This window comes from Pempheris klunzingeri, chromosome 17, assembly GCF_042242105.1.
Source record: "Pempheris klunzingeri isolate RE-2024b chromosome 17, fPemKlu1.hap1, whole genome shotgun sequence".
Taxonomy (NCBI): Eukaryota; Metazoa; Chordata; class Actinopteri; order Acropomatiformes; family Pempheridae; genus Pempheris; species Pempheris klunzingeri.
Window position 1 is genome coordinate 20,176,940 of NC_092028.1, and position 27,649 is coordinate 20,204,588.

Genomic DNA, 27,649 nt, shown 5'->3' on the forward strand with positions numbered 1-27,649 from the left:
GGATATGACCACCTGGTGCAAGCTGGTCAAATTACTATGAAAGACTAGTAAAACCGGAAGTGCGTAAATGTCTTGCACTGTGGCGGCCTGACGTTAAAACACATCATTACGCTTATTAAAGATGGCTCAATCTTCATTTAAAAAATGGAGATTGTGAAATAGCAGCGAATAAATCGAGTTATTTTACAGCGTTTAACGCAATAGACAACCGCTATTAAAACCCAGCGTGCTTTTATTTTGAAGCGTCACCGGATGTCGCCGCGCATCATGTCCGCCTTGACTGTCATGGCGACGGTTCAGCTCCCAGCCGCTAGGAGGAACAAGGAGGGATCCCGGCGTGGAGGAGGAAGCGGACTGCGTGGACTCCGCATCCCCACACACGGACTCTCAGGACGGGGACCCGGGAGGCGGAGAGTAGTTTCAGTTTTAACTTCGAGGAGCTTCTTTTTCATGGGGGGAGAGAAATGACATCCACGGCGAGCGAGAGGAGGGCGTTTGCTCACAAGATCAACCGGTGAGACTCTAACAGAAGTTATTGTTCAGTTTTCCCCGCTCGCTGAGAGCCAGTGACCTGCTGGACAGACGGCACATATAGCCGGTATGCTAGGATCTATAAGGAACCAGTTCTGGTAAACCAGCCCGCACCAACACCGCTGCGCCTCTCTGCAGCCAAACAACCGTCTGTTTAGGCTCTTATCAACCTTTTATCGCCACTTTTAAGAGTTTAATAACCTGTTTTCCTCCCAGAAGTCGTAGCATCGCACGGCAGCACTGCCATCAACAAAGATTTGAGCTGCTTGGGGATGATATTGCCAAGCTGAGGGCTGAGATTTATCCTTTAGGGGTGTTAAAAGTGCAGCCACACGGAGGGAAAAAATGGTTGAACAACTCCTGCAGGGTGTTCAGCTCTCGGGTCGTGTGAACGCCTCGCAGCAGTCCTCCTGCAGCCTGTTTCCACATGTTGCAAACTGGTTATCCCTCTTCATTAAGAAGCTTCATCGCTGCATGGACTGGAAATCTAGTTTGTCCAATTATACTGAACAGATTCCAGGAGGCAACTGTCATATCTGTCATGTTTTTTTTTTTTAATAGCATGCTTTAACAACACTGGTGTGTGTGAAAGTGTTTGCAGCAAAGTGTCTCCCTGTTTGCTTTATTTGATTGAATTAAGTGTATTATTTTAAATCACTGTCTTCACTGACTCACCTTTCAATATCAGGTAGCTTCTCCAGCCGCCTGTCAGGAAACAAACAGGATGACAGGTTCTTATCCTGCATGTGAATATGTTTCTCACCTTTAGTTTTTTGGACCAGGCTCCAACACAAGGTGGACTCTATGGACTTTATTCGCACTGGTGCTTTGCTATATTGGCACTTTAATCGTCCTGTAGAGATATCAGCGTCATTGAACAGTCTCCCACTGCAATCCGGCACCATTGTTTAGTGCCGGATGCAGGAAAGGGTGGGAAGGGGTGTTCTGGCTGTGGCCCGTGCAGTCGATAGCTTTTCCTTTTTCCTGTTTTAAACTGAGGTGTGCAGAGCTGCAAAAGGATATTGTGTCTATTAAACTTAAAATTGCTAAGAAGGCTGTGCCATCAGCAGGAAGTCTAGCTCCATGTTGGAGATGGGAGTGGAGGTCAGAGGTCGTCGTCCTTGCATTGCTGTAACGGAGGCCTGAGCTATGTCATCATTAGAACTATAGTTTTGGAGACTTTGAAGCCTTTGCAGCTGTGTATATGAGAGAAACAGACGTTTTGTGGTTGTAGAGGAGCAGCTGCTTGCTGTCTCTATGAGAGGATTGTTTCCTGCTTTGTCTCTCTCTTTAAGCCTCCCATTTGCCGTTAGTCCATAAAGGCCAGGGACAGAGCTCTGGCTCGGTGCCTGCTCCCTGGAGCCAGATCGCCACCTCTGTGAGATCCGCTTTAGTCCCCTTTCAGAACAGCTGCTGGCCTTCAGCATGGCTGCGAGTACCAGAAGCTGAAAACTTCTGGTAGTCATAGGAAGAGGACGTGTCACTGAAACTTGGAGGCTGAGGAATGCAAGTGTAGATGGACGAGGTCTCTGATAGAGTTTTAAAAATTTAAATGAGCATCACAGTTGAGGGAAGAATTTAAAAAGTGGTTTGTTTATGTAGATTTGTCTGGTATAAAGATAAATCATAAGATAGATCATTCCATTAGGCTTATTTGTTTTGGCAGTGACTTCAGTTTAGTTTAGTTCCTGATTTCATTTGGGTATTCATACCTTTGAATGATAATAGAGTCATGCAGTGACCTGAATTAGTCACTTTTTAGTCAGCAAACCAGTTCATAAGTTCACTCAAGACACTTCTCACATAGAACAGATGAAGAATTAAAGATCAAGTCTTTAATTAATAAAGAGAGACTCAACAGTTTGACATTAAGGATTCAATAATCCCCACATGAGCTAACACAAGGCGACAGTGGCGAGAAAAAGCTCCCCGTTAACAGGTAGAAACAGCTCAGAGCGAGGGAGATGCACAATAACAATAACTAATAATGATAATAAAAAGGACGTGATTATTAGTGAAGAATATGAAGGATAATGACCATTAATACTAATAGAAGCCGCAGGACTTATATTTTATTTATCTCCAACACCATTAACAGCATTTTACAGCTAGTTTTCATGTCTGTAAATGTGTGTTTTTGCTCTCTGTCTGACCCGCTGACTTTCATGTGTGTCTCTTGCTCAGGACGGTAGCTGCAGAGGTCAGAAAACAAGTGTCCAGAGACTACGGCTCTCCTCAGCTGACCAAGAAACGAGGAGGCGCTCACCACCCTGTGAGTCACCATGTGTCCGACCTGCCTCTCTCAGCACAGCTGGTTTAAAGCTCCAGGTAGCCCAGCGACGTCAGGAGGCGATGGGTCTAATTTTTGTGAATTATGCTCAAGTTTAGGTGGAAGGAATTCAGATGAGTGTAGGTTTATTTAGTGCTGACGGCAGGCTTGAAGGGAGGTGCTGCTGACACACGATACACCTGCTCTCACTCACCTGTGCCGTGTGACAGCCGGGCAAGGTTTCTGCATGGATGCTGCTCACCCAAAATAGAGCAACGGCTAGTTATATAAGATGTGTTTTGGAAAATGGCTGTTGACACGGATGACAGCGGAGTTGTTAATTAGCCCTATTAAAAATAAACAAATTCTCTATGGACTTCTTTGTGAACCAGAAGTTGTTAAATACTAAAATAAAGACAGTTTGTGCTCAATTAGAGAAAGCAGAAGAGCGAAAATAGGTTTTGCGCTGATATAGCTGAGGCAATATATTTCAGACTATAATTCATGTAAACATTTAGTGGTTTTACACACAGTAAGTGGCTGCTGGCTGTGGTCGACTAGAAAGGAAAGTAGGCGCCTCTGGAAAATTTGAGAACTGAGAAGTGAAAATGAAACGTGAACACAGCATTAATCTTGTCCTTCAGTATCTTGTGGATGTGCACATATACAAGTTGTTTAGTTGCCACTAAATAAAAAGGATGGATACTGGTTATACATAACAAATTTTTGTATGTTATTTTCATCCGTTTCCTGTGTTTTGTGTCATTTATAAATGTCAAACATCCAGTATCAGGCGACCCTATTGATGGCCCCTCCTCTCTCTACTGCTCCTTCTAAGCCCTTCTCATCCTGCTGATCAGATTAGGATCATTCATGTCAAAGTCACAGGAATATAATAGTCTAATGTTGATTGACAGTTGCCCCTGACGGAGGTGGTTGAGCCGGTGGACTTTGAGGAGTATGTGAGCAGTCATGCTCCTGGAGTGGAGCCCGGCCCACTCAGGCAGCTGATGGAGTTCCCCCCGGATGACCTGGAGCTCCTCCACCAGGACAAAGAGTGCATTACACTGGAGCCCCCGCTGCCCGAGGAGGAGTGAGTCCCTACTGCTAATGGCCAGCACCACACACACACACACACACACACACACACACACACACCCCTCTCTGGTCTTTACACTTCCCACACACACAGAGGGATCAATACAACTGTAATGGAGGACAAATATCACTACAGATAGGAACAAAGCCACTCTCTCTGAAGGAGCATACATATTCAATGCATGCTTTGCTCAATTATTAATGTGTCTTTCTATGTAGCTCACTGGATCCCAGAGTGAGAGATGCCTTGGCAGTCTACACGGATGACTGGCTTGTCATTCAAAGAAAGTAAGTGGTGTCAGTTGAATTAACCTACAGTAAGTGTTTCATCTATTGTTTAATAATTTGCACCACTTTTCCCTGTTCACTGTTCACATGATTGGCAGGCACATTATTACTGGGACAACTTTCTCTCTTTTTTTTTTTCCCTGTAGATATCAGCGCTACAGCACCACATACACGCCCCACAACTCCGAGCGACAGAGGGAGAGGCAGCGGGGACTCGTCAAACAGACCTTTGAACTGGACGAGGCCGCCGCTGCTGAGCGCCAGGACAACCAGGTAGCTGACGGTGATGTCCACAGGACTCGTTATCTGAAACACCACTCAGTTATTAAACACATTTTATTGATCCACTGTACATACAGCGTCGCCTAACGTAAAAGCTTAGGGGCTATGTCAAGCTCATGAGATTGCCATCATTTAATACCCCGGGCAAAGAGAAGGAGAGTGAAGCTTATGTCTCATTATGATGGAGAAAGCAGGACCATATGGAGAATGAGTAATGGATAAATGGATATACCTTGTCCATTATCCATCACACAGTCTCCATATGAATCATGTGAAATGGGTATTGGTAAAAAGGTAATGGGATCTGTGGCATATTGTTCTCCTCATCTCTAAAACATCTGCAGTGAGCATTTAAAGGTGATTTCCTTGCCTGGAAGGGTAAAAAAAAACACATGATCTCACCTCTCCCTCTTGCGTGCTTCAGGATGACGCAAAGCGGAGGTCAGTCAGCATTGACGAGACTCCTCGGGGGAGCTGGGCCTCCAGTATCTTTGACCTGAAGAACTCCTCCCCAGACGCCCTCCTGCCGTCTGTGCTGGAGCGCACAGCCGCGGAGGACATGGACCGCTGCAACACTGAGGCACGACAGCAGGGGCGCCACAGTGACCTGCTGGGCCTGTACCCTCCCCCCGATGAGGTTTGTGTTGAACTATCCCATATCCCCTAAGTAAAAATAACAGTCTTTATTTATAAAGCACCTTTCTTAACAAGGTTACAATGATATTGTACAAAGAAGGACAAAAACATGAAACAGCAACAAACAACCAATGCTGCCTAAACAATACGAGAAAAGTTATAAGCAAGAAACCAGTAGAAAACATGTGACATATAGATAAATATTCTTCATGACTCTTAAATAAATATTAAATAACACAGTTTCTTAAACTTTCCTTTAGCTTTTTGGCCTCTCAGAAGAAATTTTTACTCTTTTACAAAGTAGAACATTAGTCTTAGGCTAAGCTTAGGGGGAAATGAGCGCTGGCACATCATGCAGCAAAGGCCACTTATTTAATGAGTGTGATTAATGGCTGAACGTTGATGATGAACTCTTACCACCCCCGCTATCCAATTTCCTGGGCGATACACTGTAATATAAGCGTCAAACAATGAACACCCATGGAGAAGTTTTTCTACCACCACCAGGGCAGTCACTGCTGGACGCTTAGTTCAGGGAGAAAAGTAAACCAACTACTTAGTGAGAATCTTTGAATCGAACAAAGTGATTTCCACCTCCAGGCTGAGCAAAGTAAAGAGTGCAGTGTAAAGATTTTACTGCCCCGACCGCGCACACTGATTGCAAAGTCATCTCAGAGAGCACTACTTAAGACCCTTGGTTGGAATTGTAGATGCTGTTTGCTCAGCTCTGGGTAACATATTGAATGTTCCCATAAAGTGAATGTCCATAATGTCTGCAAACCCAGACACTCTTTGCTTTTTCTTTCCTCTGAGTCCCCATTTTCTCTGCTGCTACGTTGCCATGACATCTGTGTAAATGTTATGCTGGTGTGTGTGTGTGTGTGTGTGTGTGTTGTACATGGCTTTGTTGTCTGTGTGCCAGGATGAAGCGGTTGAAAGATGCTCCGTCATCGAGGTGCCCAAGGAGCACTGTGGCCAGAGGATCATGGTCAAGTGTCTGTCTTTGAAGTGAGCAACTTATGAAATATTAGTTCTGACGTTTATGTCTTCACACCCTGATTCTTTATTAGAAATACCCCCAAAAGCTCCCCATATTTATACTTTTTATGTTTTTCAGGTTTGAAATAGAAATTGAGCCAATATTTGGAACACTTGCCCTGTATGACGTCAAGGAAAAGAAAAAGGTATTTTTTTATTTCATTAGATTCCTCCGATGACTTTCACTCTGTGAAACCACTTACGTAATGCTGAGCTCATGCTCAGCTAATCAAATTTCCCTTGTCTCAAAAAGGCCTAAGTGGTCTTGCGGTTTAGATCACTGAGTCAAAACTGAATTAAAATCCCTTGACGCACATTTCCATTATCATCTTTCCTTCCCCTCCCTGCGCTATTTCCCGCTTATCTCAATCTTCCCTCCAACAGATCTCTGAGAATTTCTACTTCGACCTGAACTCGGATCAGATGAAAGGGATGCTTAAACCCCACACACCTCACATAGCCATTTCCACGCAGGCTCATTCCGCCATTTTCTCCATCACGTACCCTTCCGCTGATATCTTCTTGGTCATTAAGGTACAGAGAGAAGTCACTTTTCTGCTGAAGAATATGACTTAATGTGATGAAAGAATTATTCACTTGCCCTTTAATTTTTCTCTTAAGGTGCCAAAAGTGTAAATTTAATCAGAAAACAAAATGCAAATCAAGATCAAACATTAGTATGGTTTCAAAAATGTGCTTTAACATGTTAACAACATGTGTGTGTGCTTTTATTTCAGCTGGAGAAAGTCCTTCAACAGGGAGACATTGGAGAATGCTGTGAACCCTACATGGTCATGAAAGAGTCGGATTCCTCCAAGGTAACGGAGCCAAATGTGTTTTAAACTGTTGCAATTCAAACTGGCCGACAGCCAGCATGCACGTAGGACCCTTTCACTGTCTAGTCACAAGCATTACTCAATCCTGCCTGGGTAGCTGCAATGTTTACCAACCTCTTTGGCAGGTCGGCTCTGTTGATTTTTAATGCCTTTCTCTATCTCTTGATTTCCTTTATCATACAGGGCTAAAAGTTATCTGGCACCATGCCGGATTTCAGCCGTGGAGCAGTTTTAAATTCATATACAGCACTTAATTCAATATATTGCACACATTTCCTCCCAGACAACTTTTCACGCTCACGGATATTTCTTGCCTTAATCCCCGATCGTATCGTGTCTGTTGTTCTTCCTGCTTCAGCACAAGGAGAAGCTGGAGAAGCTGCGTCTGCAGGCAGAGCAGTCGTGTAGTCGTCTCGGTCGTTTCCGCATGCCTTTTGCCTGGACGGCCATCCACCTTCTCAACATCGTCAGCAGTGTGGGAGGTCTGGATCGGTCGGACCCGGACTCTGACTCCGGTACTGCTGACGTCTAACGCGTCCTCAGTTTTATACAGATTCACAACATGCACACGCAGTGACAAAAGTAATGGGTAATTAACTTTAACGCACATGCCTCTCTAATATATGATTCTTCCTCCTGTCAGAGCGGAAAGGTCACGGGACATGGAATGAAAGAAAGAAAAAGGGCTTTGAGCGGATGAGTGTTGCGGATGACACGTGTAACTTTGCCACTTTCCGCCCGGCAACACTGACAGTCACCAACTTCTTCAAACAGGTCTGACTCTGTCTGGTGCTGATGTTCGGGACTCATTTAGTAGTTAATGTTATTACTGATAAAGCTAAAGGTGAGGAACGAGATAGCACTAATTATTTCATAACCACATAAGTCCAGATTGGACTTGCACAACATGTCACTGGTGAGAGTTAAAGATCCAATTTAAGATGCATTAAAACTAGTTTGGTTTGGTCATCAGAAAGGTAGTGTCATAAAATAAAGTCATAAAATAGTATCATAAGTATCATAAAATAAAGAAATTCAGCCAATGTATTAAATTGTAGCTGGTTTCCCAGTAAAATTCATGATTGTGATGTTAAATTTTCCCTCAGTAGTTCTTTTGGTGTGATAAGATCATAGAACCTGCAGTTTCCTCACAAAGAAATTATTATTAATTATCATTATTTTTCTACAAACTCTGTTTTCTTGTTCATGAAGGAGGGAGACCGGCTAAGTGATGAGGACCTCTACAAGTTTCTGGCCGATATGCGCAGACCGTCGTCTGTTCTGCGCCGGCTGAGGCCCGTCACAGGTAAACGGGATGTGTCCACATACAAACTGTCTAAATTCCTGCATAAATGTTTACGGATGAATTGTGTTTTTAATCTTGTTGTGTTTCCATGACATATTTTGTCCCTCAGTCCAGTTGAAGATCGACATCTCTCCAGCTCCGGACTCGCCTCATTACTGTCTGTCACCAGAGCTGCTTCACGTGAAGCCGTACCCAAACCTGTGCGTTCGCCCAACCAAAGACGTGCTGGAGTTCCCAGCTCGCTACGTATACACACCGCACACCACCTACAGGTGAGCTCACCTATCTCACACACACACACACACACACACACACACACACACACACACACACACACACACACACACACACACACACACACACAAACAAACAGACAAATATCATGAGTATTTCTGCCTTAACTTTAGTCTGTAGTTTTAAGTAAAGAGGACAAATTAAAACACTTCTATTTTCATTTTTTAAAATATGTAAATCTTTTATTAAAGTCTACATATATGTGTGTGTGTATATATATATATATATACACACACACACACACACACACATGCAAATTCACAATATTGATTAAACAATAACTCAAATAATATATGAAAAGAAACATAACACTTCACATATTTAAGAAGAAATGAAACAACAACACATCGGATTAAAAAAAACACAAAAAAAGAAGAAGCACTCGTAGTTTCAAAATGACCTTGATGCCCAAAAGACTACAATAACAGATTTTCACACTTCAGTTCCTCCGGTTATATAAGACTGTGGCTCCAGTGCAGTACAAGACGCCATCTGCTTCACCCACACATGTATTTAAAACACATTGTTATTGATATCATTGTTTTGTAAAACATCTAAATACAAAAACAAACTATTGTATTTGAGTTTTCTTTGTACACATACTTAAAAATAACATAAGATAGTGTTTGGTGACACAAAAACTTTAATAATTTATCATAATTTCTTAACAACTTCATTTGAAAGCCTAATTGTTTTAAAAAACAAAGTCTACAAAGTACATCAACGTCAAGACACTAAAACATGTGTGTTATAATACATATACATATGTATGACATAATCATAAGGGTACTAATAAAAAGTGTTCTCTGGCCATACAGTACATCTACAGCACATATAGCAGGGCTGGAAGGAGTGCAGTGACGTCACAGAGCTGAGGTCTGAGATCTGGATGGACTTTTCTCGTTTAGACCCTCAGCGATGAATCTCAAAATGACTATCTCATGGCTTCACTCTGGAAGGTGGAAATAAAAGCAGTCGATTTAATTGAAATTGAAACATCAAAAGTTCAGAGCGTGAACTTGTTTTGAACTAGTGACTTACCATCATCTTCTGCAGTCTGGAGAGCTGCTCGTTCTGACTCTCAATATTCTCTTTCTGGAACTCGGTCAAGTGCTGTAAATCTTTTAAGACGTTGGAGTGACCCTCTGCTCTCTCCTAAAAACAAGAATAAGGTTAAAGTAGCTTATTTACTGCAGGTCAACAGATCTGTTGTGTGAAGATGCCTTGAAGTAAAGGTTGTTTCTTGTCTCTGTGAGAGAGATTTACTGCCCCTTGTTACCTGCAGCTCTTTGATGCTGGTGGGTGCAGAGTTGTTGAGATACATCTCCAACCTCTTCACTTTAGTTTTCAGCTCCACCTCTTCCTGCTCCACGCTGGTCAGCCAGTCTTTAGTCATCTTGGCCTGAGCCTGTTGCTTGGCCATCTGGGCCTGTCAAAAGAGCATCTGCCAATATTACCTCCATCCCCCGACAGCGATCTGGTAGCTGCCTGCCCCGCAGTGTCACACGCAGCTCTCTAATGACACCCTCACTCTCTTATCTCACATAAAAGAGAGAGATTTATCTACGTACTTCAGGAAATGAAATTAAAGATTCATATGGTGATTCAAAAGAGTGTGCTCGAGCATGAACTGCTAGACTTTGGAGCTAATGTAGACATAGTATGGGCATTGTTGTGGTGTTTAACATTTCTGCATTTCTGTTCAGCAGCGTTTTCTGTCGAGGGCCAAGGAACACAGACGTTTAATCTGATAGGGATTTTAGAAGCTCCTGCATGTTATGCCGTCTAGATCTGCAGTTTGATTGTAATTCTCTGTGGTTGTCTCTCTTGTGATAACATTCAGCAGCACACGAGGAATCCGGTGTTTACATTTTTCTGCGTTTTCTTACCTGCAGCAACTGTATGACTTCTTTTATCTGTTCCTCCGTGTCTGCAGCCCGCTCAGTCTGCTTCCCCAGCTTTTGGAGAGTCGCCTCGTGGCTCTTGAGAGTCTCGCTGACTTTAGCTATCTTTGCCTCTGTGGTCTCATACACGTAGTTGATGGATTCGCTGAACTGTATGACACCAAACATGAGCACGTTGACCTCTTCCTGTGTTGCTGTCTTTTTTTCAATCTTGCTAGTCTTCCTGAGCGGACCTGCGTGGAGTCCTCTTAGACCCCCGGCCAAACAAAGCAGGCACACGCCCCAGATCATCTTCATATCACCCATCTCGCTTAGAAACTCGCTGTCGTCTAGAAACAGTCTAGTCAGTTTTGCTCAGTTTTTTAAAAAGTTGATTATTTTTTTCAGCAATTCTTAAAGCTCCTCGCAAACGAGGAAGGAAGGCTATAAAATCTATTTGTCTATTGCAGCTGTGCAGAAGTTGGCATCACCAGAATATCCAGTGAATGATGAATTTGGGAGGGTGGTCAGCGCGCCTTATATTGGCTGTGTTCATGTGATACTGTGGTAAAACATTAGCTCAGCTGTGGTCTGATCCACAGGCCCTGTTCCTGGCCTTAATCTCAGTGACCTTGCCCTGAAGTTTAACCCCTGAGATACTCGTTCTGTCATTTAGGTCACAAACACATCTGACATACATACAGATGTATGACGTACTCTTGTGCTTAGTACAAAATGTATCAGCAGGATCGCAATATGGTCAGCAAATATTATTTAATGTTTTGTTAAAGATACATGATTTTGTATCCAGTTGTTGCCTCTTGGCAAGTAGATAAAATTAGCTGTTTCAAAATGTGATCAAAAGTTACCTCCAATGTTTGCCTTGGATGGAAGTTAAGGCGACTGTCACCAAGCAAATTCAATACAAGGTCACGAATTCCCTGCATGCACACGTGTAACCCTTTATCTGTGTCTTTTCTGAGACTAAGACTGTTACATGCTTTTATAGTTTTCAGGAATGAGTGCAGAGGGATGATGTGATATTGTTAACAACATAAAAAGGTGACATTGCCTCCCTACAACCAGTATTTTATGATTCTGATTGTCATTTAAGTAATTTAACCTAAACACAATGTTCCTTTAACTCTACTTCTGTTATTACTCTTGTTATTTTTTTCTCATTCTCATCATTTTGCCTTTCAGGAACTTGCTCTACGTTTACCCACAAAGCCTAAACTTCAGCAGTCGTCAGGGCTCAGTGAGGAACATTGCTGTGAAGGTTCAGTTCATGGCAGGAGAGGACCCCAGTCAAGCTTTGCCAGTGAGTCACACACAGTCATAACGAAGTGACGTGACTGTGATGTTCACAGGAAAATGAAATTCCAGTCTCAAAGAACAGCTTGAGGCAGTGAAATACTATGGAGGATTTATTAGGAGCTTATTTTTTTGAGCCAAGGGTGAAGCAAACTTTTGCATTTCGTGAGCAACAGCAAATCCTTTGTGTTAGAACTGTATTTTTCTTTTTGAATATCAAATGAGTGCAGCACTGAGCACAGAGTGATGCTCCACTTAAAATAAACCTTTGGAGTATCACACACACACTATCTGTGTACTTGGAAGCATGAAATTAGTTGCTCATCTATGAAAAACAAACTTGTGGTCAGACAGCGGTGGCACGAGAAGGTTCTAAACACTCCTGCAACATAATTCACTTCTCCACTGTTAGAAATGTATCATCTTAATTACACTGTTTGGGTGTTGCAGTCACCTTTCTAGTCAAGTGTGCAATACTCACGAGTCGGCAAGAATTATATCAATAATTAAAGTATAACCCTGCTACTTTTACACTTACAAAAGCTTTTGTCCAATAGTTCTTGGCTGCCAGCAGCAAACTGGGTGTAAATGAATCCTACAGAGGATCCCCATAGAGAGAGACCTGTAAGATTCTTTTTATTTAACCAGAAACAGCCATTATATCGCTCTCTACACACACAACACATACAAACTAACTGATCAAGACAGCAACACACCAGCATCTCCTGTGCAGTGGAGTCTGGAGCCTGTTTGTGGTTAAACCAAAAGGATCTTTCAGGTCTCTCTCTGCAGGGATCCTTTCCATAATGCTGTCACACACTTAGAATAACAATCTGAGCCTGTCAGTGGCAAAAACAAGACCTTTTAGTGGACCTTCTTTGGCTGCAGATGGATGTGATCTACTGGACCAATTCCAGAAGTTTTTGTACCTACCAGTCATTTTGAACCCAAAATATATGCAGTTTGACACTGTGAAAAAGTGTGATTTAATTGCAAAGCCAACCAAGTGTTGCACATGGACGTGAAAAGATATTGATGGTGAAATTCTATAAATGATTGGCAGTGCTGAGTTCCTCCTGTTGTCTCGGGAGCAACTATATTTATACTGTGCTGTTTGACAAGGTCATCTTTGGGAAGTCCAGTTGTGCTGAGTTCATGAAAGAGGCGTACACTCCTGTCATCTACCACAACAAGTAAGGCTCGACCACCTGTTCGCCGTCACCGTTGACCTTCCACTGGCGTGCGTCCAGCTTTTCTTCTCTCTCAGTGCCTCCCTGAAACATCGTGTTTGACTCTTCCTCCCAAGGTCTCCTGAGTTCTACGAGGAGATGAAGATGAAGATTCCTGCCAACCTGACAGACAACCACCACCTGCTGTTCACCTTCTACCACATCAGCTGCCAACCCAAACAGAACACCCCTCTGGAGACCCCTGTGGGCTACACCGTGAGGACGCTCGCTCAGCTGCCCCACATTTAATACTCTCACCCACACACTGATAGCTTCTTCTGTTGTCTTGCCATCCGTGTGCGATCGCGTGTGTCTCTTTCCCCCTGCAGTGGATCCCTCTGATGCAGCATGGACGACTCCGAACCGGCTCCTTCAGTTTGCCCGTCTCAGTGGAAAAGCCTCCGCCGAGCTACTCTGTGCTCACCCCTGACGTGAGTGTGTTTCAAGTCCGCCTGTGAATATCCGTTTCCCTGCCGATAGCTGCTCCTTTGTGATGTGACTGAGTGTTAAATGAGTTGGACGTCACTGTGCGGCAGGTTCAGCTCCCAGGCATGAAGTGGGTGGATAATCACAAAGGAGTTTTCAATGTCGAGGTGACAGCAGCCTCCTCGGTGCACACTCAGGTACACAAATATGCTTTTTATACCACAGTTTCTGCTTTGCTAAGTGCTGTTTCCCCACCTGTGGTATTTTTTAATTCATTTAACTTTTTTGGCATGAAAGCTTTAAAAACAATGTTGCCAAAATATCAAAAAATGATTACAGATTACTGTTATTGGCTGAGGTTCTGAAATTGTAATTAATTATTGCTAAAAACATCCATATTTTTCATCTATTGTAAATGTAAATGTTTGGCTTTTCTGTGGAAAGAAAATGAAACTAGCTGGAGCACATTACTGACTGACTCACTGTCAGCTGTATCTAAAATTTCTGTTGCAAAAACGCTGCTTAAATTATAAATTTATATTCACGCAGTTCAAGTGATGCCTTTTTTACTCTGCTGGTGACTCTAGGACCCATATTTGGATAAGTTCTTCACTCTGGTGTACGTTCTGGAGGAGTACTCCTTCCCCTTCCGCCTGAAGGACGTCATCATCACCGAGGCGAACATGGAGGGGGAGCTGAAGGCCAGCATGACCGCACTGAGAGGGGCTCTGCTGGACACCTGCGTCAGGTTCCTGCACCAGCTGCTCAACAAGCTCATTCAGCTCATCGTCTACCCACCGGTGATCGCAGGTCAAATCGGTGAGTGAGTTCTGAAGGGCAGCGATTTCACACCAATTCTACTTCTGGAGAAGTTTTTTTTATTCCCAGCTATTGTTTTAAGTCCTGCTGCTCTCACTGTTTATTATCTAATTTATCTACAGTGAACCTGGGCCGGACGGCCTTCGAAGCCATGGCTTTATTGGTCAACCAGATCCACAAGAACCTGGAGGGGAACCAGGACCAGCACGGCCGCAACAACCTGCTGGCGTCCTACATCCACTACTGCTTCCGCCTGCCGACTGCTGAACCTGCGCTACCCCCGTCAGGTGAGTCACCAATCTGAGTCATAGACTGAATATGTAGATGGACGATGTGTCTCCACTTCCTCCGTTTGAACAAAAGAAATGCCATCTTGGTGACATCATTTGGAGTCTGAGCAGTAGTGATCATCACTGCTCAGACTCTGGCTCCAAATACACCCACCTGATCAGAACTGATCAGAAAAATTAACTCTTGATAGAACATCAGCGTGTTATAAGAGCTGGATGCTGGAATTCCTCCAATTTTTCCCAGTGGCCACTCGCAGTATTGCAACAAAAATCCTCGGTAGCCCAAAAAGGATTTTCCCCTCAGAGCACCATTTGAAAAGAGACGTCTATAAAAGTGCTGCCAGGCACCTCCAGCTATAAACATGGTCAGTTATTACTCTTTCTATCGTATGTTTCTAGCTATAGAGGTTTAATCTTTGTAAAACCCAGAAAAGTCTTTTTTTTTTTTAATTTTGCTGAATGACATCCGTCCGTACGAGTCAGTCATCAGGGTGGTTGGGCCAGAGGCATGATGGGAGGAACACTACTGAGCATATTCAGTGGGTGGCTGAGCAGTTCTTATCAGACTGAACAGGCAGTTTTCTGTCCAGTATCCACTTCTTAAAATACATCCATGATCTTCGTATACAGTCTGAACGGTACGGTCTGTGTCTGAGAAGCAGAGGTAGAACCTTTCACCAGCAGTCACATGGCTGTCAGCTCGCTCATATCTAATACCCCATCTATTCACCCGTCTTCACGAGTAGCGGGCTCGCAGTCCTACGAGATGCCGATGCAGTACGCCACCTTATCGAGAGCAACGGCCCGCCCAAGCAGCCTGCACCTGTCCCGCTCCAAGAGTATCAGCAACTCCAACCCGGACCTGGCCAGCACCCCAGTGTCCCCTGACGAAGAGGTGCAGAGGATCATAGGGAGCAAGGTGAGTGGCTCCTCTGTTGCTTTGAAATGTGTCATTTTTATTCAAGCTATGAAAAGTCAGTTTAATACTTGATATTCATTACTTCAGATGTTGTAGTTTCATGGTTTCTTCTTATGTTTTGTGAGAAATCTGCACCAATACACTGGCTCTAATTTCTGTTCTTAGGTATTTGTGGTTTGATTTGCAGATTTATATTATTCATTTTCAAATCGTGTCATATTTTAGTACGTTGAGCATCAAAGGTCTTGTTTTTAGATAATAAAACCCCATCTTGTTATCTATACAGTAGAGCAGTGTTGTTGTTGGACTCCTTGTGCCATATTCCTACTGTCTGTTTATCCAATATCAGTCCGTTATGACCGTGTTTCGACTCCTCACAGCAGATTCGATAAGCTCAGGTTGACTCAACAGTGCAGTCATGCTTTGTGCTTCTGTCCCTTGTGTTTCACGTGGTCCCTCCTCCAGCCCTTCCTTATTCCCCCCCCCCGTTCCTGCTTTCTTTACCGATCCAGGCTTCACATTTCCCTGCTCCTCGTCCCTTGCTGTTGTTTCTCTGCCCAGTTTTATCCTTCAGATATTCTCTTGTGTGGTAATTACCTTCCCTTTACTCACTGTGTCCTCGCCTCTTGCCACACTGTGTGTTTGTGTATGTGTTTTGTGTGTGTGTGTGTGTGTGTGTGTGTGTCTCTGGTGGCTTATGGCAGGGCATTGACCGCTCCCACTCCTGGGTAAACTCTGCTTATGCCCCTGGGGGCTCCAGATCTGTGCTACGCCGGAACCCCAACTCCAGCTGTGACCTCAAGCAGGTGCCAAATCCCTCTTCCTCCTCCTCCTCCTCCTCCTCCTCACCTTCACCTCCTCATCCTGAACCATCTCTGAACGCCTCTTGTGGGTCATTTCCTTCCTCAGTTCTCAGAGGACGTATCTGCTTCTGTCTGCCTCTCACTCTGCTCGCCGTGTCATATCCATCACACCTTCGTTTATCCACTACTGCACCTTGTCCGTCTTTAACAATTCACCCTCTTACCGCTGGGTAGCAGCTCTTATCTGTTGTGAGAGAGAGGCGTAATCTCTGCCTGGTGCCCATCAGATTTCTCACCGGCCTCGCCCTCGTCATAGAGAGTTCTCTGTCCACCCATCCGTTTCCATTCACCCATTTTCACATCACTTTGTCCTCATCTCTGTGTTCACCTCGCCGTCACTCCATGTCAGGCAAACGACCGCAGCTGCAATCGCATGTCTGCCTTCCTGGACAGCGTGGCCTTGTTTTCAGTTCCCACAAGGCAGATTACCAAGAAGGTAAAACTGACACCTACTATAACAAAATGTACAAAAAGTGGCATTCTTCACAAACAAACTAACACATTTTGATGTCCTAACATTCATCAACGTTCAGTGTCACTCATTTTCATGACATGTTAACAACTGTGTCCGAGTTAGTTTGAAGATTTCAGGACTAAATCTGTGGCAGAGGTACTGATTAATCAAACCATCACCTGATAATGATTTTAATAAAGCTCATTTTATTTCAACTTGTTTTACATTGATAGATAAATATCAAACATTTGCACCGTTATCTTTACAAACCAGTCACAGCTCACATGTTGTGATGCAAACACACACCACTTTAACCTTAATAGCCCATCGTGTTGCTAAAATGGTTTCCTCATGTAAGCTAAAACTTGCTGTGTGTTGGTCCATGTGTAGCTGCTCCACGAGGAGCTGGCGTTGCAGTGGGTGGTGAGCACCAGCACAGTGAGGGAGGCAGCGCTGCAGCAGGCCTGGTTTTTCTTTCAGCTTATGGTGAGCATGCTTTTGTGCATTTATACTCTGCAAGCCGTAGGGACCATTATTATAGCAGGATAGGCAGCGTTTTCATGAAATGACTATTTTCTCTTATTCCCTCTCTCCTCCAGACAAAGAGCATGGCCCATCACTTATTCCTGACCTCAAAATTGGACGTTCCTAGGCGCCAGCGTTTCCCAGACCGCTTTGTGGACGACATTGCTGCACTTGTGTGTGCCATCAGCGCAGACATTGCCGGTCGATACCACAAGGTACACAAAGCTGCACCACAAGCAGTTCGAGAAATTAACTGCTGATCATTTTTTCAAGGAACAAAGCGTTGACCAAATGGAAGATGATTGTGGTTTAAAAAATGTTTTCAAGTAGAAAGTCGCCTCATCTCTCAACCTACGTTTGATCATTACTGGTATCACTGATTGAAATAACCACATTTTCTTGTGATGTATCTTCTCTTGTATCTAATCATATATGCTCCCTTTTGTCCTTATTCCCTCCTCTCTCTCTGTCTCTGTCTCTCTCTGTCTCTCTCTCTGTCTCTGTCTCTGTCTGTCTCTGTCTCTCTCTCTCTCTCTCTCTGTGTCTCTGTCTCTGTCTCTGTCTCTCTCTCTGTCTCTGTCTCTGTCTGTCTCTGTCTCTCTCTCTTCTCTCTCTGTCTCTGTCTCTCTCTCTGTCTCTGTCTCTCTCTCTCTCTCTCTCTCTCTCTCTGTCTCTCAGGATGTGGAGCTTGTGGAGAGGTTAAATAACAGTCTGGCCTTCTTCCTGAATGACCTTCTGTCTCTCATGGACCGGGGGTTTGTGTTCAACCTCATCCGCTCCTACTACAAACAGGTGCCTATGGCTCCCCTCCCCGTTTTCCTTTAACGCCAAACACTTTGACTCACAATGCTCCCACGCTTATTCTGGAACAGCTTTTACTGTCTCAAACAAACTTGTGTGTTCAACAGATTGCCAACAAGTTTCACACAGCGCAGAACCCCAGTTCTCTGAACGCCCTGAGGATGGACTTCACTCGTATTGTCTGCAGCCACGAGCACTACGTCACGCTCAACCTGCCGTGCTCCACTCTCAGCCCTCCAGCCTCCCCCTCCCCCTCCACCTCCTCCACCACCTCACAGGTAAAGGAGCAGGCTGGAAAATACAATATAACTCATTTAAACTACTCGTATGATATTTTCACATCATCTTATTTGCCGTTGTATCCACAGAGTTCAGCGTTTTCCAGTATGGTGCAGGACCAGCGTGTAGCCACCATGTTTGAGCTCTCCGTCCCTTTTCGCCAGCAGCACTTCCTGTCTGGCCTGCTGCTCTCTGAGCTCTCCCTCACCCTTGATGGAGAAGCGTAAGTTCAGAATCAGGACTGACATCTGAGTTCCCAGTAGAAATCAAATGAAGTACAGTAAAGTGTAGCCAGGGTTTGTGCAAAGACTGTCGTGTTTTCAAGGTTTAGAAAAAGCTTAGATTCGCATATTGCAAAGAGTGCAGTGAGCAACACAACTGTCCTGATGTACTTTTGTTTTTCTGCACAGGGTTTTCTTCCTCCATAAAAAGGCCATCAGTGCCGTTCACTCCCTGCTGTGCAGCCATGATGCAGACCCTCGCTACACTGACCCTCAGGTCAGAGCCCACGTCGCTCAGCTCTACCTGCCCCTCATCCCCATCGTCATGGAGACGTTGCATCAGCTCCACGACTTCTCTGGTCAGCAGAACCTACAAGCCACCCACCGATATTGTTACAGCTGTCCAGCTCCCACACACATTTATTTCATTTGCAAAATGTTTTTATTTCCAGTATTTTTGCACCTGAGAGTGCTTTTCTTATTTCTTCGTAGACTCCTCGCCAGCTCGGGTCCGCCATGCCTCAGCCCACGCCGACGATTCTGACCCAGACAGCGGCAGCACTATCAGTCAGTCTGTTGCCATGGCGATTGCCGGCTCCCCTTTGCCGCATGTCAAAGCGAACCCGTTCGCACTGCCCACAGTGGTGAGTGATATCGGCAGGGGTCAGGCTGTTCCCCCGGGCCCTACAGACTGACGGGTCACAGATCTGCCTCCGTATGGGAGGCTGCTGCCTCACTCTGACAGACGAGCGCTCTGCCCTCTCTCTAACTCCACACAAACACAGAAAGCATTTGCATTCTTCTTCTCTAAAGTACAACTGCTAATCTTAGCCTGTAGGTGGCTCTCTGTCCTTGTCCTCCATAGCTCTCTCCAAACAGCCATTTTGTAGTGAAGCAGGTTAAAAACTGCCACTGAGTTTGTGTGTCCGTGTTGACCAGGCCGGCCGTCAGTCCAGCTCTCTGTCTGCCGAGTGCAGCAGGACTCTGCTGGTGTGTTTCCTGTGGGTGCTGAAGAATGCCGATGCTGCTCTCCTGGAGCGCTGGGTGTCTGATTTGTCTGTGCTACAAATCAACCGCCTGCTGGATCTGCTGCATCTCTGTGTCTCCTGCTTTGAATACAAGGTGCAATAACTAAGAGAGTCTTTTGTCACTCATGCACTTCTCAGGTTCTAAATTAGGATATATATATATATATAGGATATATGTCAGAGCTGTAGTACATCATGATTAAAGTTACCGGTCATGCTTATCAGTAGTGTAGCATGCTCTGGTTTTTGTTTTGTTTCTTATTTTCTCTCTCATTGTTGGTGGTGGTTGTAGGGGAAGAAGGCTCTGGAGAGGATCAACAGCCTGACGTTTAAAAAGTCTCAGGACATGAAGGCCCGACTGGAGGAGGCCATACTGGGCACCATCGGAGCCCGTCAGGAGATGGTCCGTCGCTGCAGAGGTAAAGGGCATGAGAGCACAGTGCTCTGTTCGTGTGTGTGTGTGTTTCAGTAGCTGCTTTTGTTTTTTGATGGAGGTGTTCATAAGTTGTAAATTGTTTTCTCTTCCAGAAAGGAGTCCGTACGGCAGCCAGGAGAATGTCAGGTGGAGGAAGAATGTCACTCACTGGAGACAAAACACAGACAGAGTCGACAAGTATGTTCTTTACATCATCTTTCCATCAATGCCAACTAAAAGCACTTTTTCCTGACGTGCACAGGGTACAAATCAACTAGTGATAGATTTCAGGATCAGAACATGCTGTCTCTTCATCTTAATCATGCTTAGATGTGATTGTGAAATAACACCTCTTACAGGACTAAAGCTGAGATGGAGCAAGAGTCTGTGGTGGATGGAAACTTAGCTACAGAGGCCTCTCTGGTAGTACTGGACACACTGGAGATTATAGTCAAGGTAAAGCAATGGGAAATAAATCACCATGTGATATTTGTCACACACACACACACACACAGCACTGTGCGTGTTGTGTAGACTTGCCTTGCTGTAATTTGTTGTGTCTCTCTCTCAGACTGTGGTGGCGTCAGAACTGAAGGAAAGTGTTCTGGGTGGAGTGCTGAGAGTGCTCCTCCACAGCATGGCAGGCAACCAGAGCGCCCTCTTCCTGCAGCACTGCTTCACTACACAGCGCGCGCTGGTCTTCAAGGTACATGAGTGAAAGAGTGTTACACCAAAATACTGAAAAAGAAAAACACGTACATCATTTGTAAAAGAGTATCAACATTTTATTTAAAATGCTAAACATTTGAAAGTATCTTTAATAGCAACATCTCTATTCAAAATCCCTTTTAAAGCTGTGTGTCTGTGCCTGATGCGACATTACCACAACATCATGTTCCATTTAAAATGATCTTATCTTTAATATCACACTCCATATACATATATCTATCATATGCTTAACGTTAACTACTCTGAGTGCAGAGCTACGTTTCGGTGGAGATTAGAGACATTAACTGTGCTCAGCGGGCGGAGATGCCGCTCCACCAGAAACATTAAGTTAAGTTCAGTAAGTTAAAATCACCTTAATATCGGGGTACCCTCTGCTTGGGCTGAGGACGTCAGTTCCGTGGGTAAACCCTCATGAGGTCGAGGACACGCTCTCTTGTACACACTGCTGGAATAATGTGGTCTGAGCGATTGGATCTCAATGTGCCCTCAATGTGTCTTGGTTGCTCTGACACCTGTACATGGAGCCGTTCGCTTATGATCACATCACGAAAGACACATTAATGCAGCAGGTCTGAACTCGGTCTGTTGTAGTTTGCTGTTGGTTTATTCATTTAATTAACAATCGGATGTTAATACAGTTTGAAATAATGGAACATACATACTGTACATTCTCACCACTCTGACCTCCAGACTCAGTTTTTAGGGGAAACAAACGGATTTCTTGTGTATATTTACTTATCTTATCCTTACATCTGTGTTTTATTATTATGCAAATAACATTAATTTGTTAGGAACAAGTAGTGCATCATACTTTCTGAGTCAGCAGTATACAAAGTGTGTTTGTGTGTGTAGTTCCCAGAGATGCTGTTTGAAGAGGACACAGAGCTTTGTGCAGACCTGTGCCTGCGGCTCCTTCGTCACTGCAGCAGTAGCGTCGGCTCTGTCAGAAGTCACGCCTCGGCCTCGCTGTACCTGCTCATGAGGCAGAACTTTGAGATTGGAAATGTAAGTCTGAACGCTGTCTTTGCGTTGTGGATTTGCATTCGTGTTTTAATGTTCTTGTTACAACCTGGAAAATGGCAGTAAAAACAGAAATCTTATAAATTTAAATTATCTGCCTTTTACCCCTAATCCTTACTTTCACTCCTTGTGAGTCACAACCTGTCCTAACTTTCCTCTTGGAACAGAACTTTGCCCGAGTGAAGATGCAGGTCACCATGTCCCTGTCGTCACTCGTGGGAACGTCGCAAAACTTCAATGAGGAGCATCTTCGTCGCTCACTCAAGACGATCCTGACGTACGCTGAAGAGGACCTGGAGCTGCGCGATACGCCCTTCCCAGAGCAGGCGTGTAAACAGCCTCTATACAGAGTCACATCTGGAGCTGCTGGAGCGGACAAGACTTTACTAATGCGCTGTGTTGCACTTTCGAATCTGCAGGTCCAGGATCTGGTGTTCAACCTGCACATGATTCTTACTGACACTGTTAAGATGAAAGAGCATCAGCAGGATCCAGAGATGCTCATCGACCTAATGTACAGGTAATGTGGTGCACGTTAATGAGGCCTGCATACAGCAGCGAGGTGTCACAGCTAAAGTCTCTGCTTACCTTCTTTTCTCTTTTTCAGGATTGCAAAGGGCTACCAGAACTCCCCTGACCTGCGTCTGACGTGGCTGCAGAACATGGCAGGAAAACACTGCGAGAGAGGGAACCACGCTGAGGCTGCCCACTGTCTGGTCCACAGCGCAGCGCTGGTGGCGGAATACCTCAACATGCTGGAGGACTGCCGCTACCTGCCGATTGGTTGTGTCACCTTCCAGGTAGGGCTGCACAATGAGTCGAATATTAACCTCGATTACGATTTTGGCTTCACACGTTTAAATGTACAGATTCGACTGTGATATTGACGTTTCAAATGTCGGCTCTGCTCATAGAAAACTCTGCTGCGTATAAAGTTGAGAGTTTATAGTTGAGAGTAGAAGAGTAATGTACAACAGAGCAGGCAAACAAAACTAAATGTCTGGAGCAGAAAACAAAGAGCTAGAACCTCAAAATGGATCATCTCCTCTTGTTTGGAAGTATTTCAGATTTAGGGCAACTAATGCTAAGCAGGAACAAACCATATGCAAAGAATGCTTGAGACTTTTTTCTGTGCTGCAAAGCAACACAAGAAATGTGTTCAACCACCTGAAAAAACACCATAAAAACTGCAGTACGATAAATGCATGAAGGCCAAGAGGGATAACATAACAAACATCGCCTCACGTCTGCAGTCTGCAAAGTATTTAGGTCCACACACGCCCTTCTGCACGCAGATCCCAACACCTTAAAAGCCCCGTTCTGCTTATTTAAATATGAAAGTGCAATATAAAATTGTCCATAAAGGTGCAGCCCTGTTTAATTTGTTATGTAGAAAATACACATGAGAAGCAGAATGAGATGTGAGTTTGTCCCAAAACTAGCTGTTAAAATGAGCAAATATAAAGATTTAACTTCTCTGTGTTTCCCTCAGAATGTTTCATCCAACGTGTTGGAGGAGTCAGCCGTATCCGATGACGTCCTGTCTCCAGAGGAGGAGGGGATCTGTGCTGGGAAGTACTTCAGCGAGTCTGGCCTGGTGGGCCTCCTGGAGCAAGCAGCTGCCTCTTTTAACATGGTACGACTCACATTCTCCCACCACATGGTGACAGACTGCATGTTAACACAGCACAACGTTACAGCATTAACACGGCTGAGGGGCTGTTATGTGATCGGGTGGTATGCGTAAAACTGGATTTCCATTCTTCTGCAGGCTGCCATGTACGAAGCCATAAATGAAGTGTACAAGATCCTGCTGCCCATCCACGAAGCCAACAGAGACTTCAAAAAGCTGGCCACTGTCCACGGGAAGCTGCAGGATGCCTTCAACAAAGTCTACAACCAGGTGAGCTGACAGTTTGATCCCGGATTGATCAGCGATTAACTGGGCCGTCAGTGCTGATGAGAAAATGTGTCTGATATGTGTTTTCTCTGTTTTTTTTACTTTTTTCCAGAGTTCAGGATGGGAGGTAACAAGCTCATTCGTCATATTGAGTACATCACACTTACATTAAGACTAATCCAGCAGTTGCTTTTATTTTGTACTGACAGTGTTTTCCTTCTTCTCCCCTCCTCTGTGAACGACACGCTGCTGGTGAGTGACACCAAACCGGCTTTCACACTTTGACACAGATGAGTCAAACCACAGTTTCCATTCCAGCCCAGACACTTGTTTTCTTTTTGCCCTTGCTTTTCTAATACTACATATTCCGTTATATTCATGCAGTAAACCAACACATTTCAGCCTTTTCACCGTGTGTTTGACAATTAAAAGACTGATAGTGTCAGTTCCTGCAGGGAAAGAGACAAATAGATAGAGACAGATCAAAAAATGTCAAAATGACTGAAAAAAAGTGCACATATTCTTGTCTGTTGTCCTTTAAACCAAGACCAAGTGACCTCACTTGAACGAGGGCTACAAAACTGAAACGCAGGCGGATACGAGCACCTTCTACTACGATACAGTACAGCCTGATGCATTCAGTTCCCAGGAAGACACCTCTCCCTCCTAACAAAGGGTCCCCAGATCATCAGAAACTTAATTTATGAATTTCTTCATGTTTTAAAGCACGGTAGAGAAACTAATTTCCCCTCTCTCTCAGGATGACCCTTTTTGCTTTGAGAAATGAAAACATTTTTAATGGAGAATTTATAGACTCGCAGCTTCTCTACATCCAAAATGTCTCGTCTCTCTAGTTGTTGCTGTGTTGTTTAAGCTACACAAGCAAAGCTAGACAAGCAAACATGTTTTAATATGTTAAATATCGGTCACCGACTGGCTTATTCACTGTAATGCTCATCATACTGTGTTACTCTGTACAACATTACTGTTTTTATCCCCCCTTACCTGTCTGCCCTCATGTCTCTTGTTGTAAAATGTATTATTGTTGTTATTAACATATTAACTCACTCAGTCACATCTTCTCATCCCGTCCAGTGTTTAGCGAATGTTTGGGACCTACTTCCGGGTGGGTTTCTACGGCTGCCGGTTTGGAGACCTGGATGAACAAGAGTTCGTGTACAAGGAGCCATCAATCACCAAACTAGCCGAGATCTCCCACAGACTCGAGGCATGTTAACTAGCCATGTTACTAATAAAGGTGTCAGTGGTGATTTATGTGCGGCATACCTCTGAAGATGAATCTCTTTGGTGCGCAGGAGTTCTACTCAGAGAGGTTTGGGGACGACGTGGTTGAGATTATCAAGGACTCCAACCCAGTGGACAAAAACAAACTGGATCCCAACAAGGTAACACAATGTGTTCGCATAGTTTGTGACCAATACAGAGATTGCAGAAGGTGTAATTGTGCTGATGAGTCTGTGCTTGTGTCAGGCCTACCTCCAGATCACCTACGTCGAACCGTTCTTCGACACGTACGAGCTGAAGGAAAGAATCACCTACTTTGACAAGAACTACAACCTGCGGACCTTCATGTACTGTACGCCCTTCACCCTGGACGGCCGGGCCCACGGCGACCTCAACGAGCAGTACAAGCGCAAAACCATCCTCACAACATCTCACGCCTTCCCGTACATCAAGACACGCATCAATGTGATCCACAAGGAGGAGGTGGGTGTCCGCTCACTAAAAAAAACATTTGTAACTCTTTTTTAAGCTCGAAACCCCAAATAGAATCACCGTCTTTATAATCCTCCTTGTATTTGTCTAAACTGTTTAAATTTATTATTTGTTTGAATTATTGTCTGTAATGAGAATGAGAAGCCGTAGTTTGAATGTAACATCTAATGGACGTGACAGGTGAGACTACCAGCCCCTTCTGACCTCCTGACAGGTTTTAATGCTGCTGCCACACGTCCTTCGCTACAAACTGGAAAAAACATTTTAAATTAAAGCTGATTGTTTCCTCTTTTGAATGAATGTTTGTTTATGAAATGCCTAATTTGCCACAAACTTAAACACCAAATTTGTTTTGTGTTTCGTGCATCTTAAACAAAGTGGTTGGACAGAAACGAGCCTGACATCCGGCTGGATGTTTGGTGTGAACATGGTGAAACAGTCCTCCTCTAGTTTGGCTGTAATAAGCACTGTGACAACCAACCCCACTCTCCCCTGAGGGGACAAGTCGGCCCTGACTGTTGTCTTTGGCTGTGCAGATCATTCTTGTCCCCATGGAGGTGGCCATTGAGGACATGCAGAAGAAGACTCAGGAGCTCGCCTTCGCCACAAATCAGGACCCCGCAGACTCCAAGATGCTGCAGATGGTGCTGCAGGGCTGCGTGGGCACCACCGTCAACCAGGTGGATACTTTCAGATCATAATGTAGAACCATAATGCTTTTAACACGTCACACTGGAATATTAATCTCATCCAAATGAGGTTGAAAGTCTGGGTTAGTGTTTTAAGGAGGGACAGACATTCCTCAGCAGATATGTAACAGCCTCTCCCCCTCACAGGGCCCCCTTGAGGTGGCGCAGGTCTTTCTCTCCGACATTCCTGATGACCCGAAGCTTTTTCGCCATCACAACAAACTGCGCCTCTGCTTTAAAGACTTCACTAAGAGGTGATGACACACTCCGCGGCCCAGACGCCGACTGCTGTGTAACCAATAAAAACAAATACCAGCTCCCCCGTGTCTTCTCTGCTCTGTTTTCACGCAGGTGCGAGGACGCCTTGAGGAGGAATAAAACTCTGATTGGGCCAGATCAGAAGGAGTACCACAAAGAGCTGGAGAGGAACTACAATAAACTGAAAGAAGCTCTGGGTCCTCTCATCAACCGCAAGATCCCCCAGCTATACAGAGCCCTGCCAGCTCAGACTCCACAAACACAACGGTAACTTGAGACATTAAACACACACACACACACACGCCTACGCACAAAATGAGCTCATCCTACTTCTCCAATACCATCAAAACAACACAAGTGTGACACACAAGCCACATTTCTCAAAGATTCTGCATCGTTTTGTAAGAGAAAGTTGGTGCGGTGCCTTAAGTACTGCGGCCTGTTTGACTTTGTAACTATCACCATGTGTTTTTTTTGTTTTCATCTGCTTTTGGCATCAGCTCTGTGTTTGCCTGTGAGGGTCTGAGGGCTGCAGCGTCGTAATCAAAAACAGAACTAGAGTCAACAACACCTGCTGCAGCGACGCTTTGATACTGAGGGCAAATATATATTTTAGAAGTAGATGTTTCCTCCAGACTCGCTAAACTAAATGTTAATGCGTGTTACGGGATTTGAACAATCCTGTGTTTAGGAAGATACTTGAATCAGAATATGCTCCCTGATTCATTCACGCAGTCGCTCTTTTAAAGCAAAAATCTTTTCATGTTTGAGATGAAATGATCACGTCGTTATTTGTTATCTTCTGCCGTCTCACACCAGACGCTTGTGGCAAACAATGCCAAATATCACTTTTCATACACTATTTATTTAAAAAAACATCCATTTATCCATGAAAAAAACACTTAAAGCTGCTTTTTGGTGGATTTGTTTTCAGTGTGTGAAGCTGCGGTCTAATATTTATCATTAGAGCGCCGTAAAAAAGCAGCATTTAAATGTACATGCTGTAAGGAGCCGCATTCAAACTATCAGGATGTTGCTTTTTACAGCTTTTTTTGTATGAAAAGTCAAACTATTTGGCACCTTCGGCTTTACGCAGACGTATTTCAAACCCCGTTAGAGAAAAAGTTATGTTTTTTTCTCAAAGAAAATCTTTTATTTCTTATTGATGAGTTGTTCTCATTTATACAGGGAGTGGACAAAATACAAGAAACACTTTACAGTACTCTACAATAGTGCTCCAGCCAGTTGGTGAGGCCTTTTGGTTTTGGGTGA

At 44.3% G+C, this 27,649-nt stretch overlaps 2 protein-coding genes across 2 annotated transcripts in view; one reads left to right on the top strand and one right to left on the bottom strand.

Annotated features, from left to right (window-relative positions):
* Positions 1–382: 382 nt before the first annotated feature.
* Positions 383–27,649, top strand: part of dock6 (dedicator of cytokinesis 6) — a 28,421-nt gene continuing 1,154 nt past the window's right edge. Inside the window, exons 1-49 of the mRNA XM_070847200.1 lie at positions 383–514; positions 2,716–2,803; positions 3,718–3,893; positions 4,118–4,186; positions 4,333–4,459; positions 4,893–5,105; positions 6,027–6,112; positions 6,222–6,288; positions 6,527–6,676; positions 6,880–6,960; positions 7,337–7,493; positions 7,622–7,752; positions 8,191–8,284; positions 8,394–8,556; positions 11,665–11,782; positions 12,898–12,968; positions 13,082–13,220; positions 13,334–13,435; positions 13,541–13,627; positions 14,018–14,249; positions 14,372–14,536; positions 15,286–15,458; positions 16,163–16,264; positions 16,671–16,757; positions 17,166–17,261; positions 17,375–17,515; positions 17,979–18,092; positions 18,209–18,379; positions 18,470–18,603; positions 18,791–18,960; positions 19,094–19,245; positions 19,541–19,723; positions 19,922–20,048; positions 20,158–20,242; positions 20,404–20,500; positions 20,616–20,750; positions 21,626–21,778; positions 21,961–22,119; positions 22,213–22,313; positions 22,401–22,593; positions 23,286–23,429; positions 23,565–23,696; positions 23,806–23,820; positions 24,796–24,921; positions 25,010–25,099; positions 25,185–25,421; positions 25,967–26,110; positions 26,267–26,373; positions 26,471–26,644. Coding sequence (XP_070703301.1) covers positions 465–514; positions 2,716–2,803; positions 3,718–3,893; positions 4,118–4,186; positions 4,333–4,459; positions 4,893–5,105; positions 6,027–6,112; positions 6,222–6,288; positions 6,527–6,676; positions 6,880–6,960; positions 7,337–7,493; positions 7,622–7,752; positions 8,191–8,284; positions 8,394–8,556; positions 11,665–11,782; positions 12,898–12,968; positions 13,082–13,220; positions 13,334–13,435; positions 13,541–13,627; positions 14,018–14,249; positions 14,372–14,536; positions 15,286–15,458; positions 16,163–16,264; positions 16,671–16,757; positions 17,166–17,261; positions 17,375–17,515; positions 17,979–18,092; positions 18,209–18,379; positions 18,470–18,603; positions 18,791–18,960; positions 19,094–19,245; positions 19,541–19,723; positions 19,922–20,048; positions 20,158–20,242; positions 20,404–20,500; positions 20,616–20,750; positions 21,626–21,778; positions 21,961–22,119; positions 22,213–22,313; positions 22,401–22,593; positions 23,286–23,429; positions 23,565–23,696; positions 23,806–23,820; positions 24,796–24,921; positions 25,010–25,099; positions 25,185–25,421; positions 25,967–26,110; positions 26,267–26,373; positions 26,471–26,644 — 6,308 coding nt within the window. The 5' untranslated portion in view covers positions 383–464. The remainder of the gene's footprint in view (positions 515–2,715; positions 2,804–3,717; positions 3,894–4,117; positions 4,187–4,332; positions 4,460–4,892; positions 5,106–6,026; positions 6,113–6,221; positions 6,289–6,526; positions 6,677–6,879; positions 6,961–7,336; positions 7,494–7,621; positions 7,753–8,190; positions 8,285–8,393; positions 8,557–11,664; positions 11,783–12,897; positions 12,969–13,081; positions 13,221–13,333; positions 13,436–13,540; positions 13,628–14,017; positions 14,250–14,371; positions 14,537–15,285; positions 15,459–16,162; positions 16,265–16,670; positions 16,758–17,165; positions 17,262–17,374; positions 17,516–17,978; positions 18,093–18,208; positions 18,380–18,469; positions 18,604–18,790; positions 18,961–19,093; positions 19,246–19,540; positions 19,724–19,921; positions 20,049–20,157; positions 20,243–20,403; positions 20,501–20,615; positions 20,751–21,625; positions 21,779–21,960; positions 22,120–22,212; positions 22,314–22,400; positions 22,594–23,285; positions 23,430–23,564; positions 23,697–23,805; positions 23,821–24,795; positions 24,922–25,009; positions 25,100–25,184; positions 25,422–25,966; positions 26,111–26,266; positions 26,374–26,470; positions 26,645–27,649) is intronic.
* Positions 9,513–10,788, bottom strand: angptl8 (angiopoietin like 8). The gene is made up of 4 exons (XM_070847342.1): positions 10,468–10,788; positions 9,858–10,007; positions 9,620–9,733; positions 9,513–9,530 (listed from the first exon to the last, which is right to left on the bottom strand). The coding sequence occupies exons 1-4, from the start codon at positions 10,786–10,788 to the stop codon at positions 9,513–9,515; spliced, it is 603 nt and encodes a 200-aa protein (XP_070703443.1).